Genomic DNA, 14,594 nt, shown 5'->3' on the forward strand with positions numbered 1-14,594 from the left:
CCTCCCATTACACACACACGGAATTTTTTAGAGTACTAAAGGAATTGGTGGAGAGGGAAAGGACAAAGTTGGCAGCAGGGGCAGCCAAGCCAAATAACTTTCCTGAGAGAGTTCAGAGCCAGCCATACATTTCTCTTTTCTTTCTTGCCTCTTCCTGGAGCAGAAGGGCTGAAGCCTAAAAGCTAATTTATTCATTTGCCTCTTGTATAAGTAACTATTTACAGAACACCTTTACCAGTAAGACTAAGGCTGTAAATACTGAGATGATGCCATTTGGGATCATATATTCTGCAAAGCATTGCCTCTGTGTATACAAACTGTTATTTTAATGAACCAAAAGTGGTTTTCCAGGCATTCCTCAGGAGCCTCTTGGATGCTGGAGACATCTGAAGAACACACAAGTCAACCAGCACCCTTCAGGCCTAAAAAACTCTGGAAGTGAAAGCCCTGGGACACGTGCTCTCTGCTTTGGATCTCTGTCCTGAGCTATTTTAGTCCCTCCTCACCACCCTGTGCTTTTGAGAGGAAGCTGATGTTTCTCCCTGGTACTGCTGAGCACACTCTTTAATCTGGTCCTTTCAAACATCTCTGAGATTCACTATTTCTTTCAGATAAGCCATAACTACGTACTTGATGGTGGCATGCAAGTACTACACATCTGCTTACACAGGGCTATGGGTTATATTTGTAATCAATCAGCTCCTGGAACCTTCCCCCAGAGGATGACACGGATCAACTGCAAAGATCTACGTGGTTTCCCATTGATTTGGCCTGACAACAGGATAATAAAACAGTGCCATTAGCTCAGTCCTCCTTCTCTCCAGTGAGATCTTCCAATAATTCTCTGATCACTGTGGGAGCTCATCCTGGATTCCCCTTGAGTTGAGTGGGATGGGTGTGAAATTTAGTCAGGCACGTCTGAAGTGGATGGAGTCGTTTATTCCCAGGAGGAAACAATCTGAGCTCCCAAAGGCTACATGCCAACCTCATGCCAACTGAAATCCAAGAGAGACAGCTCAGGATGGGAGGAGAAAAACCACCACCTGTGAAGAGACTGGGCTTGACTTTCCTACAGCCTGACTCAGGGGTATCAGAGACATGTGCCCGCCTACTTAATTATAATTAGATCCATTCCTTCCATCAATACATTAGTTTTGGTGTGGTGATTCTGATTCAGTGGCCCCACTGACCAGAAGAAATATTGGCTTGCTTTGGAAAGAGTCCTTTCCTGCAGTTTTTCCCCTCTGTGCATTACTCCTCCTGCAGGGGAAGATGGTCTGACTTGCTGGTAGACATGAAGGGTGCTGTACAGAGCTTAATTCAGAGATGGGTTATTCCAGGCCTATATTCAGGCAGGGAATACACAAAAGCAGGAGAGTGACCCACTAACTACCAAAATTTCCGAATTCAGGTACAATTTAAGCAACTTGACTTATAGTTTAATTATTAAAATACTAGTGCTAACATCTGATAAGGCTGAAAACATCCCTTACATTTACACAAAATGTTAATCTCATGACTTTCCAGATGAAATTGAAACCAGGGAAGGACAAGGAATTTTGCCCAAGATCACAGAGAAGAGTTGGAGATGTGGAAGGAATTCCAGGCTCCGTGGCTCCAGTACTTGTTCCTGCCTGCCCACCTCAACTGTCTGCAAATCCAGAGCTCCCAGACAGATGGGTTCTTATGACATTTCAAATACTGGAAATATAAGAGAACAACTTCCCTCCTGCTGATTTGGCATTTCCAGTCACCAAGGAACCTTAAAAATTATCTATTTCAAGATCTTAATCCAAGCTTGGGTTAAAAAATTACTTAAGTCTTAGAGCTGTAACATGGGATTGAGCTTTGGGATTTTATCAAGTTTTCCTCCTGAGACATTGAGGGGCTTGAGCAAGTCCAGGGAAGGGAAAGGAGCTGGGGAAGGGGCTGGAGCAGCAAGAGTGGCTGAGGGAGTTAGGGGGGCTCAGCCTGGAGAAAAGGAGGCTCAGGGGGGACCTTCTGGCTCTGCAATTCCCTGACAGGAGGGGGGAGCCAGGGGAGTGTTGGGCTCTGCTCCCAGGGAACAAGGGACAGGACGAGAAGAAACAGCCCCAAGCTGCACCGAGGCATGTTATGGTTGGATACTGGGAACAATTCCTTCATGGAAAGGAAGCTGCCCAGGGCAGTGGTGGAGTCCCCATCCCTGGAGGGATTTAAAAGCTGTGTGGATGTGGCACTTGGGGACATGTGGTGGCCTTGGCAGTGCTGGGAGTATGGTTGGACTTGATGGTCTTGGAGGGTTTTTCCAACCAAACTGATTCTGAAGATGCCACCAGATGTTCTGGATAAGCACTGTGAGCCTGTAAAGAAGAACTAATAACACCCCACCCCATGGAGGAGCAGCAGGACTCTGTCACTCTTTGTGTAAAGCTCTGGGAACACACCCAGGGAAGGTGGGATATCACTGCAGTGTGTCCACTCATCCTGCATGTGAAAGAGAGAAGGCTCAGGGCAGGGGGCACAAACACTACTCCTGTGTAAAATCAAAGCTGGTCTGGTCACCCCTCAAACTCAGATCTCATTTTAACTGTGACTCAAAGGCAAGTGATGAAGAAAACTTCCAACTCTCATAATCCGACTCCTGGTTGCAGTGATACCAGTTACAGCTGCATCTCCTGACTATTCATATACTTTTTAGAATATAAATGCATATTATCTCTCTCCCTCTCCATACACAGAGATGCAGATATGCATCTATTTGCTGCACTCAACAAACAATTTAAGAATTAAGGAAAACCGTTTTCATTTTAAGATAAGAACTTGGGGCTTATTTTAATGCTGTAAAATAAAATCTCCAAGCACAAGCCACAGGAAAAAAAAAATGGGGAAAAAAAAGGAAAAAGTGATTCACTGGGGAAGTTCCATGATGTGCAGGACAATGGGTCTTAAATCAAAGGCATACATTATCATGACTAAGCTGACAGATCTGCACTGCAATGCAGAAAGCCAAGTGATATTCCAACATCTGCACCGTGCTCTGAGAGGCAGTTTAGACACAGCTTCCCAAAATTCAGAAAGGAGACCCCCCCTGAGCTCTTACCTGTTACCTGTGCAACAACTGCTTGGGAGATTCTCCGGTTGGCCAGGAAGGCTTTGATTTCCTCCTTTATCACACTGCTGTCCCTCCTACCAAAACAAAACAACAACAGGACACACAAAAAGAGGGACAGGCCAAAGTGCACCGTGAAGGTGGGAAAAACAGCTTTATTTCCTTTCTTTAGGGGATCAGGAGTGGGGGAAGGCTGGCATCCAAACAGTCCAAGTGCCTCAGCAATGGACACTTCTTTTAACAAGTGTCACGTTTGATCCGAGCACAGGAGCAGGAGAATGGATGACTCATGTCCCATATAATTCATATTAGGTGCAGCACTGCCATATGGAATGTACAAAGTTTCATTACACAGGGATGAATAAATCTCTCACACCAGCATAAAAACCTCAGTCATAAAAATGAGGCACAAAAAATAAAAAATAAAGGATAGCAGGGGCTGCATGGTTAGTTACCCAAATGAATTTGCACACACCAACCTCCTCCAGCCTTTCAAGGAAAAGATCTGAAGGAAAAGAGATTTTGCAACCTGTCCCCTCACTGAACCCCCTTAGTCCTCCACTTTAGTCCTGATTTTGCACTGAATGAACTGAGGCATTTGTATGATTTTTACAAGGTCTGCACAGGTAGCTCAGAAGGGGCTAAAACTGTGCTAAAAAGCAAATAAATTGGGGGTTGCACAGGGACTGTGATATACAGCAAATTTCAATTGCATTAAACACATATTTTGCCTTTCTCTTCCTCCCTCCCTTCCTGAGAAGGGCAGACAATTAAAACCAGCCTTTATTAGGCTTTATTATTTGGTCATTTCCCTTCTCCCCTCACAGCAGCATTCAAGGCAGACTCGAGCTTGCAAATCTAAATGCAAAATAAATGCCATGTTGTGGGTTCATTTTTATTTCTGTACCCAACACTCATCTTCCATATGCCTGCAAATAAACGTAATTTCGGTTTAAATAAGCACTAAAAGCATTACCTGAGACTTATTGCATAGGAACCCAAAACTCAATGGGATGATTAAACCTCAGCCATGGGAACCTGGCTCTCTGCTGCACGTACCTTCCCTCATCCAGCAGGGAATGAGGGTGATCAGCTTTTCTCACTGCTCATCTCTAATCTTCTCCCTCAAAAGCCATACCTTTACCCTAAATCTCCAAACATATTTCCATCCTGGAGCTTACAAACCCCAGTTCTCACACAGGTACTTTGTGAATGTTGCAATTTCGGGGTGGGGGGGGAAAAGATAGTCCAGCATTATGACCAAAATTGTTTTGAGACATTTGGCCTTTTCTCTTTTTTTTTTTTGTGCTCTCAAAGCCCACTGACTCTGACTTTCATCCTCAGGAGTATAATCCCCTCCTTTCATCTCTGCCTGAAAAAGAAGCTGCCAGAAGTAAAGGAAGGTCAGGCTGGGGAAAAAACCCAACGACTGGCTCTGACTGAAAACTTCTGTTCTTCTTTACTGTTTGCATTTCCCCACACCAACCCTGCAGCCTCTGCAAATCCCTGCCACAAATTACAAACAGGAAACATCCATCCTCTGCAGATCCCACTGGAAAGCACTGACCAATCCAAGCAGGATTCCCCACTCTCCCTCTATATGGAAGGAATTACAAGGGGTATGAAGCAGTAGAGGAGGAGTCATGGGAGTTGACACTCAGTCAGAATTCTTCTGAATAAAAGCAGGGTGGAAAATTAGTGCAATCCCACTTTTTGGCACAGCATGGGTAAAAATATTCCAATAGCAAGACTGTGGGATACCCACAGGGCCAGGGGCTGCCTGCACAAGGCTGAGAGGCAGGTGAGGGGTTCTGGGATAGTGACCCTTGGGGAACCGGCAGGGAACAGCTCTGAAGCAGCTCCTGCTCTCCTGATAATCACTGAATCCCAATGGAATGGTTTGGGCTGGAAGAGACCTTTAAAGGCCTGCAATAAACAGAGATATCTTCAGTTAAATCAGGTTGCTGAGAGTTCAGACCAACCCCACCTTGAATGTTTGGAGCAATGGGGCATCCACCACCTCTCTGGGCAACCTGAGCCAGTGTTTTCCCACCCTCTGTGGCTACCACAGCGCTCCTCCAACACACACACACCTCCTCTGAGGCACTTCTCACTCTGCCCTGCCAAACTTCCTGGTGGCTCATCAAAAGCATTTTTAACTCCCGAACTCCCCAAGGTGCCAGAACAACGAACACGGATTTGCTGCAAAGCCCAGACACGGAACTGAAAAACAATCCCAATGCGCTCCCTCAACCTCTTTTCTCTCCTAAATCTCCCCGCTACGGGTCCAAGCGACAAGACCCCCACTAACCTCATCAGCTCCTCCACCTTGTCGTCGATGTCCAGGTCCTCCTCGGAGGCCTCGAAGCTGTAGGACCTCTGGGCCAGGCTGTTGGCCAGGGGGTACCGGGTGGGCGACATCTTCCCGTTGAAGGCGGACAACCGGTCGTTACTCTCCCTCCCGTTCTGATTCGTAGTGCAAGGCTGCGGGGAGGTGTCGTAACTGTTGCTGGGCGAGGGGGACATCCCACAGTGCTGGGTCTGCGTGGAGGCTGTGGCCGTGGAGGAGGAGGCCGGCACGTTGTTGGTGCTGTTGCCGTAGGAACCGCCCCCGTAGCCAGACCTTCTCCCGAATTTGTCGCTATGCTCTTGGTCGAGGCGATCCAAGGTTTCCAGAGCGTGGAGGATCTCATGCCTGGTCATTCCCGTGCGTCTCAGGCGCTGCAGAAGGTCTATCTGCTCTATGGTAAATCTTGGCTCGTCCGTGTAGTGAGACATGGTTTCCAGCAGGCTGAAAACGAGGGAAAACAGGAAACCAAATACTTCAGGTCAACTGTGGCACACGGGAAGTACTTTACACGCCTCAAAGATCAATCCTGGTCCAAAACTTTAAGACACACACACACGACAGAACTGGCAGCACAAAAGTGCACCTCCAAACCACCTCAGCAGGCAACCTCCCAAAAATGCTTATTTTCTTCGGAGTGCTCCAACAGCATTTCCCTCTTCTCCTGGCATTCCCTACACCTGCAGTTCGTACCCTTTTGCTTTAGACAAACCACTGCTACAGAGACAGTGGTTGCTCAGTTATTAAGGCTGCAACTTGATTTCACACAAAATTTTGCCCCCATTTACCCAGCAGGCAGAAATCCCACATTCCAAAACTGTTCGGTCAAGGCCAGCGGTTGAGTTTTTCCGCAGAAGTTTTAACCGGCTGTGACGTGAGATTTATCAGTCTCGACTCTTTCAAATCTTAACTACAAAGAGTTCAAGTTGCCCTAACTTTTGCTGCAACCTTGGGGAAAAAAAAAAAAAAAAGAAAAGAAGATAAAAACACACCTAACGGAAATTCTAGTGGCCTGTAGGACCTAAGTTGATTTGACTGAAGTCCCGTTTCTGAAGGTGGATTTCTGAAGTTGGGAACTTTTGAACCTGGAACGCTGTCACGGATCGCCTGCCCTGACAAGGAAAGTGCAGCACATCCAATTACTCCTGAGCTTTCATTTAAAGAAATAAGTCTTCAGCCTTTTCCCCTCCAAAGGCAGCCCTCTCATGTAACTCAATCATCCTGGTGGCTCATCAAAAGCATTTTTAACTCCTAAACTTCCCAAGGTGCCAGAACAATGAGCATGGATTTGCTGCAAAGCCCAGACATGGAACCGAAAAGAAAAAAATCACAATATGCTCTCTCAATCTCTTTTCTTTCCCAAGTCTCCTCACTACAGATCCAACTGGCACACAAACAACAAGATCACCTCCTTCAGAGCTCTAGATCTTGAGAAGAAGGGATGGCAGATGGAGGGCAGACAGAACTTGGCAAGGAGAACAAGGCATTTTCCATCCTTCTCGTGAATCTTCTTATGAGTCAAGGGTTTATTACCATTCCTGCAGGAGAGCAGGGTGAGGAGATCACTCAAACTCCAGGAGACGTGACAGAGCTAATGTACCATCCCTGTGAGCACTCAGAAAAGTCAAATAAGGATTCCAAGGACCCCGTGAAAACCAAGAGAGGGATGATGGCTGTGGGACCTTCCAGGGACAGGGCTGCCTATTCCTGTCCACGGATTTTGAAGATGACTCCTCATGTCCACTTTTGTACTGGCACAAAGAAGTTCCCAACAGGAGACAGGGGGTGACTAGAGATCTGTAATATGGGCTGAAGAACACTGAGAACTGGCTTGCTAAGTAGAGCTGGAGTTTGAGTGTAACTGTACAGACATGGTCCTACACACCCAGGATGCACAAATCCACAAAAATGCCTTTTGCAGCCTGGGAAATAGGGAAATGAGGAGATGGTCCCATCTTTGGCCTCATCCATCGACTACTGAACCCCTTTCATTGTTTCATGGGAAAAGGAAACAGGAGGACAAGGCAAGGGGATGACTCCCATCCAAGGGAGAAGGAAGCAGGAGGACAAGGCAAGGGGATGACTCCCATCCAAGGGAGAAGGAAGCAGGAGGACAAGGCAAGGGGATGACTCCCATCCAAGAAAATGACTGAGAAGACAGACGGACCACATCCGTATAAGTGCTTGGCTCTTATGTGCTGTCCTTTGGACAACTGATTACTGGAACCATTCAGGCCATTTTAAATTTGAGAAGACAAGTACCCAAATTATTCAGCTCAAGAAGGGCAGGGCAGGCAGTGCAGGAATGGACCAGCAACTGACTGGAATTGTAACAACTACAATTTGGAAGTGGCATCTCAGACTGAGGCGTTCCCAGCTTGACAAGGAGCATTTGGAAGCAGACACTGTGTTCTGTGTTCTAGCTTTGGCCTCTGGGGGAGACAGGGTTGCTCAATCTTTTCCTCCAAGCTTTGGGAGAAGTGTCACACTGACTTGCTGACTCATCACAGCCTGCAAGGCCCTGTGACAGCTCATTTTCAAACAGAAAATCTCTTTAAACCTCTGGCCTTGAGATGGTTTTCACTGGATGTGCCAACTCGCCTTTCCTTAGAGATAAACCTGGTTTGGGCATTTCTTACCTGTATTTCTAATGTCACCATTTCCTGAATCATTTATCTGCCAACATCAAGTTTCATGTGCTCAAGTACTAGGTTGAACTGGAGAATTTAATGAGCCAGAGCCTCCATCCAGAATTACCTCTACTCAAAATTCCTACTTTACAGACTCTTCAAGGTTTAATACTAAAACATGTATTATTCAGTTTAATCTCCCATTTGTCACAGATGTAGAAACCCAGAATTTTTGTCCTTCTAGCCCTGTGAACTAAAAAACTCACATCTGACAGAAACAAGACCTTCCAGATGGTTCAAAAATGTCCAGCAACACACAACTTATTTCACACAATCACGGAATTACAGAATGGTTTGGGTTGATGGGAACTTAAAGCTCACCCAGTTCCACCCCCTGCCATGGGCAGGGACACTTTCCACTATCCCAGCTTGCTCCAAGCCCTGTCTAACCTGGCCTTGGACACTTCCAGGGATCCAGAGGCAGCCACAGCTTCTCTGGGAAAGCTGTGCCAGGGCCTCCCCACCCTCCTGCAGCAGCTGGTGGCCATGGCCAGTGATTCCCTTTGAAATCTGGGTGTGATTCCTAATTTGTCTGAAAAGTGCCAGGGCTCAGCTTCTGGATCTGGGTTCCCAGGCCAAATTAATCTCCTTTAGTGAATTACACATAATCATTTAGTGAATCCCAAGTATCCTTTAGTGAATTACAGCTAATGAACTGCAGTGTTCTCAGATGCACGAGCACTGGGTGACCTTCTGTCGCACGTGGCTGGACGGGGGAAAGTGCTCTGGCCTCAATTTGTCCCACTTTGATGCAGCAGGGATGTGCATGTGCAGGAATTTCAATTCACAGGCATGCAAAGGCTGCTGGACAAGGCCACCCTGTGCCCTAAAAATAAGATATTCAGTGATTTCTAACTTGTGTCTCAGAATCTTGTTCAGAAAGAGCAACAAACCCACTGTCAAAGTCAGGCCCTTCTCCTGTGTTTAACACAATTATTGGAAAATTTGGAAAAAAAAACCCCTGAACTAACATCAGTGATCTGCCTGTCTGTCTATGCAAAGTATTCTTGCAGCCCTCCAACCCCTTTAGGGAACTTCTGGGTAATTTCTCAATGCTAAAAAGATAAGAACACCAAAATCAGAGTATGTCCCTGCTGGTCTCACTAATGTCATATACAGATGTCCAAACTGCCTTGCTTATATTTACATACTCAGCATATATTGCATCAGACACACTTTTTATTGTTCTACCTGATTTGAGAGTCCAATTCCCATTTTCCCATGCTTTTATACCCAACCACGAGATCTAGAAATAATGCTTTTATGTATTTAAGACACCTGGAGTGGCTTTTATGCATTTAAAACAACTGCAGGAACTTGGAATTTTCCATTAAAAAACCCCAAACAAATATTGCAAAATGTGGAATTACTGAACATGTTCCAACATTGCCAACTACCTACGACTTTTTAATGAGTAACTACAGCAACACTTTTTCAAACTGTTACTCCAGGAGGGCTTCAGTTACTTTCTCTTTTTGAAACATTTTAATAAACTTACCCTGTATAAAGATCAATTTACAAAGTAGTTAAGTAAATCAGATGTTTTAGAATCATCATAATTTCATTAATGAGTGGGTATTCTCCACCACTTCATCCCCCCCACACTGCTGGAAGAGCCTCTTATCCTCCTGCTCTCCTCTGGCTGCCTATAATTCAGTTTGTTTGCCCCTCTTTTTCCTTGTGAAATACAACCAACTGCAAAAGTAACAAGGATTAAAACGAAACAGAGACAAGCAGAACGACTGGGGGGTGCAGGAGAAAATAAAGATGGCAAATACTTTCCCTGAGCACACAGACCATGGACCAACAGCTCTGCTGCAGGCAAACTCTGCTGCTGGTGGAGCAGAATCTCCTCTACACCAGCAGATCTCCGTGTATAATCACATGCTTTATCTGCTGATCAGACAGCAAAACTCTCACCATGGGCTGTCAAATTTCCTTGGGGAGATACCTGAAAAACAGAACCAACCACCAGAGAATGGCCATGTGTTTTTTTTATTCCTCTCTGAAATTCTGCAAGCAAGACCCCCACAAAGGACTGATTCAGCTCGAAATTCAAGTGACTGATTTTCTAACAAATGAATCCTGCCCGTAAAATGAAGGTTTTTTTAGGTCCTGACAGAAAAAAAAAAAGGCAAAAAAAAAAAAAAAGATAGCTGAAAGTATTAAACTTATTTACATTCCTTACATTAAGTTGGCAGTCACGCCCCAAGGAAGATGGGAAAACGGACCCAATCCCACCTACCTCTAAAGCATTAAACCTTCATGCTTATCTTTCATGGCTCATCCAGAAGGAACATGAGGTACCTGAACATCAGATTGAAGGGAGAACTATAAGAGGCTAAATAAAAAAAGAATTTATTAGCCCTCCCAAATCCACAGATGTAAAATATCCAGCAGGTCTCAACCAGGTGCAGCTTCACTCCTTCACTTCTAAAGGGACTTCAAGGAGCGGAGGCTGTTTAGGGGCTCTCAATAGCTTTGCTTTTCCTTGTCATGCCACCAAGATTCATTTACCTGATTTTTTAAATGAATTTCACCCTTTTTTTAAATTAATTTCACCCTTAAGATATGGGGCTCCCCTGCTCTGACAGTCCTGATCTCGAGTGGGGGCACATGGCCAGACACAGACGTTTTCTCTTCCCTTATTTTCCTGCATCTCTCAGAGAAAAGTAAGGACAAACACATCAAGGGTTTCTCACCTGCTCTCACGGCCCCAGCCCACGCAGACACAGGAATCATTTACCCAGCACTTAACTTTCTAGATGATGGAACACAGCAGAATAATCCCATAAAAACAGCTACGAGCTAAGTCCATGTCCAATTGAACTTGCAGAAGTTCAAAGCAATTCAATTACCCGTTTGGGAATAAGGCCAGACACCAGCCTTAACACCTCTAACACTCGAGAAAATGGCTCTGGACTCTTTAATGATCACAAGAAATCACTTTTTCCACTCTTCTACTCGCTGTAGATGAGTAGGAACTACTCCAGCATCACTGAGGAGATGCTCTTCCGCAGAGGTCCTTCTCCAACTTCCATTAAAATTCACTGCTTTATCTAATAAGCAAAGCTCAAGACTTACAAAACCAGTTGTGCTTTTTGATATAAGACCTGTGTTTGATATAATCTGCATAATATGGATGTGGGCAAGAGCCAAAGCGTTCAGAACAGGATCCTAAGTCTGGTAATTGGTTTAAGAATGATTCTGATAAAGTCCCATCAACTGGGGCGAAGAGGACGGGGAGAGATGCCAACTTCTACCCTTCTCTGATATATGGCACAGGGCAGGACCCCTTCTCTGTGAGGTCTGATCCAGGCAGGAGGCAAAAATGGGTATTAAGGATGGCACTGCTATTCCCAAAGCAATATAACTTGCTAATCAACCAGTCTGACATCCGACCACCTAATTCACCACAGGAAGCACCGCTCTGGAAGCTTCCGATCATAACCAGGGATGCAAAGAAACTTCACCTCCAGCTGCCCATTCTGTTGATTTTTAAACCATACTTTATGTTATGCAAGCTTGTTTCTCTCTCCAAATGTATTTACAAGACCCAAGGACCCAAGCAAAGTTCCATTCAGTGCTCCTTCCTTTCCTACATAGGATCTCAGAATGGTTTGGGTCGGAAGGGACCTTGAAGATCATCTCGTTCCAGCCCCAGGGATGCCACTCACTAGGTGAGGTTGCTCAGGGCCCCATCCAACCTGGCCTTATGTCTCACCCAGCTTTACCCATCCCAAAGGATGCAGCTGGTTCTTACAAGATGCTCAGGAGAAGGACCTTAATTGAGCTCCAGCTGCTGCACAAAGAGCTGCTGACATGTATCACAAAATAAATGCTACACACACGTTCAAAGATTGTGACCCTTCCAGTGCACCCCTAAGGCACTGCTGGAATAGAATTGGGACACTTAGGGTCATAACACTACCCAGCCTTCTGAAATTCAAGTTTTGGCCTTTTCTGTTCTTACTGAACAAGTGAAACTCCTTTAATTCAGAGGGTGGTGAGGCCCTGGCACAGGTTGCCCAGAGAAGCTGTGGCTGCCCCATCCCTGGAAGTCTCCAAGGCCAGGTTAGATGGGACTTGGAGCAGCCTGATCCAGTGAGTGGCATCCCTGTCATGGCAGGGGGGTTGGAATGAGATGGTCTTTAAGGTCCCCTCAACCCAAACCATTCTGTGATTTTATGATTCACAGCCAACACAAATATTTCAGGAAAGCTCAAAGCTTTGCAAAGCTGCCCTTAAAACAGGAGTTGATGCCACGAATTCTGGGGAGCAACAAAGGATTAAGGATCTGACTCATCACTTACACTCATCAGCTGCAACTCCAGTGTTTTCAGTGGAGCTGCACCAGCTTTCAAGACAGGAAAAAACCTCAGGCCTGAAGTGCTCATCATGTCAATGAACACACAGACTTATCCATACGATCCCATAATCATCTCCTGCAGTGGCATCTCTGGGCTCTGGTTTTCCAAAAGGACTCTACTCCCATTCATCCTGACATGGCAGAGGGGTTGGAATTAGATGATCTTTAAGGTCCCCTTACCCAAACCATTCTGTGATTCACAGCCAACACAAATATTTCAGGAAAGCCCAAACCTTAGCACCTTTGCACCATATTAAGTGAAGCTGCCCTTAAAACAGGAGTTGATGCCACAAATTTTGGGGAGCAACAAAGGATTAAGGATCTGACACACCACTTACACCTATCAGCTACAACTCCAGTGTTTTCAGTGGAGTTGCACCAGCTTTCAAGACAGGAAAAAACCTCAGGCCTGAAGTGCTCATCATGTCAATGAACACACAGACTTATCCATACGATCCCATAATCATCTCCTGCAGTGGCATCTCTGGGCTCTGGTTTTCCAAAAGGACTCTACTCCCATTTACCCTGACATGGCAGAGGGGTTGGAATGAGATGATCTTTAAGGTCCCCTCAACCCAAACCATTCTGTGATTTTATGATTCACGGCCAACACAAATATTTCAGGAAAGCTCAAAGCTTTGCAAAGCTGCCCTTAAAACAGAAGTTGATGCCACGAATTCTGGGGAGCAACAAAGGATTAAGGATCTGACTCAACACTTACACTCATCAGCTGCAACTTCAGTGTTTTCAGTGGAGCTGCACCAGCTTTCAAGAGAGGAAAAAACCTCAGGCCTGAAGTGCTCATCATGTCAATGAACACACAGACTTATCCATATGATCCCATAATCATCTCCTGCAGTGGCATCTCTGGGCTCTGATTTTCCAAAAGGGCTCTACTCCCATCCACCCTGATTCACAAACAAAATGTAATCCCTGTAATGACTGCTCTCATCCCAGGGAAATGAAAGCCTGGCGCTGCAGCGAGGAGGGAAATCAGGCTCCGAGCTGAGCCGTGGAGGTTCAGCGTCACAGGGTCTGTTTAGGAATGCAAACCAGCGGCTCGGGAATGCAGAGCTCTGCCACTCGCCTTCCAGCAGAACGGGGACAATTAATAAGAGCAGCCTGAAACTCCTGAAAATAAATCCGGCGTAATCAAACACTCCCCGCTCCACAAATTAGGGGAGGCAGAGCTGAGAGCGGAATATCAACATATCATTCCTTCAGGAGGCTCTGAGATCCTCAGCCAGTTAGTTAAAGAGCCCCAAACCCACAGTCATCACTCCTACACAAGCTGGTCTTCCCCACCCCAGTCTCTGAAATTCTCTGCTGATAAGGTTTTTTTACTGACAGTGAGCAAACCCCAGCGGTTTTGCCACTGATTCCGCTCGGGTGAGGAACTCACTCTGCTCCACATCTTTGGGAAAGAGAGAGAGAACTTGAGATTGATCTTACAAGGCAAAAATACAATATAAATGCCAATTATCATCATAATCCAAGTCTTACAAAAGGGACTGACCTCTGACTAAGCACAGGGCTTGCAGCCAGACACTTCTGAATTCTACTCGAGGCACAGAGTGATTCACACTGACACCTTATCTGTCTAACCCTAACCTTCCCCACTTCCAAAATCTGGGTTTCCTGCTATTGTTGCAATTCTACAGCAACAAGGCAGGAATTCAAACTCTGAGGCTGGATTCAAGGGCAGATTGAGGGATCGGAAGGACTAACAAACAGAGAGAAAAGCTGTGGTGGCAGCTGAGTGCTGAACCAGGGCCCAAAGCCCAAACCTGTGCCAAGAGCAAGGAGGAGCTCTTGGATTCGGGAGCCAAAGACTAAACTTTGGATATATCAGTTCTGTAACAGAATCAGGGCAGGACTTGTGTGCTTGAATTACAGCAAATCTCATCAACACACTGAAATGCTGCCTTTAACCCATGTGAAAAAACACAAAGAGTCAAGGACAATAAAACTGAAATGTGGGCCTGACCTAAACACCAGACTGGCCCCACTCCTGGAAGTGTTCCAGGCCAGGCTGGACGAGTTTTGGAGCAACCTGGTCTAGTGCAAGGTGTCCCTGCCCATGGCAGGGGATGGAAT

General features: G+C 45.8%; 1 protein-coding gene across 9 annotated transcripts in view; it reads right to left on the reverse strand.

The window, feature by feature from the left end:
• Window positions 1-14,594, reverse strand: part of HMBOX1 (homeobox containing 1) — a 109,792-nt gene that overhangs the window by 44,117 nt on the left and 51,081 nt on the right. For all 9 annotated transcript variants that reach the window (XM_051812150.1, XM_051812161.1, XM_051812130.1 and 6 more), the window contains exons 3-4: window positions 5,403-5,882; window positions 3,083-3,168 (exon numbers count right to left, since the gene is read on the reverse strand). In XM_051812150.1, coding sequence (XP_051668110.1) covers window positions 3,083-3,168; window positions 5,403-5,869 — 553 coding nt within the window. In that variant the 5' untranslated portion in view covers window positions 5,870-5,882. The remainder of the gene's footprint in view (window positions 1-3,082; window positions 3,169-5,402; window positions 5,883-14,594) is intronic.

The sequence above is a fragment of the Manacus candei genome, unplaced genomic scaffold (genome assembly GCF_025592945.1).
Source record: "Manacus candei isolate 608988 ecotype Guabito, Panama unplaced genomic scaffold, ASM2559294v1 h1tg000007l, whole genome shotgun sequence".
NCBI lineage: Eukaryota > Metazoa > Chordata > Aves > Passeriformes > Pipridae > Manacus > Manacus candei.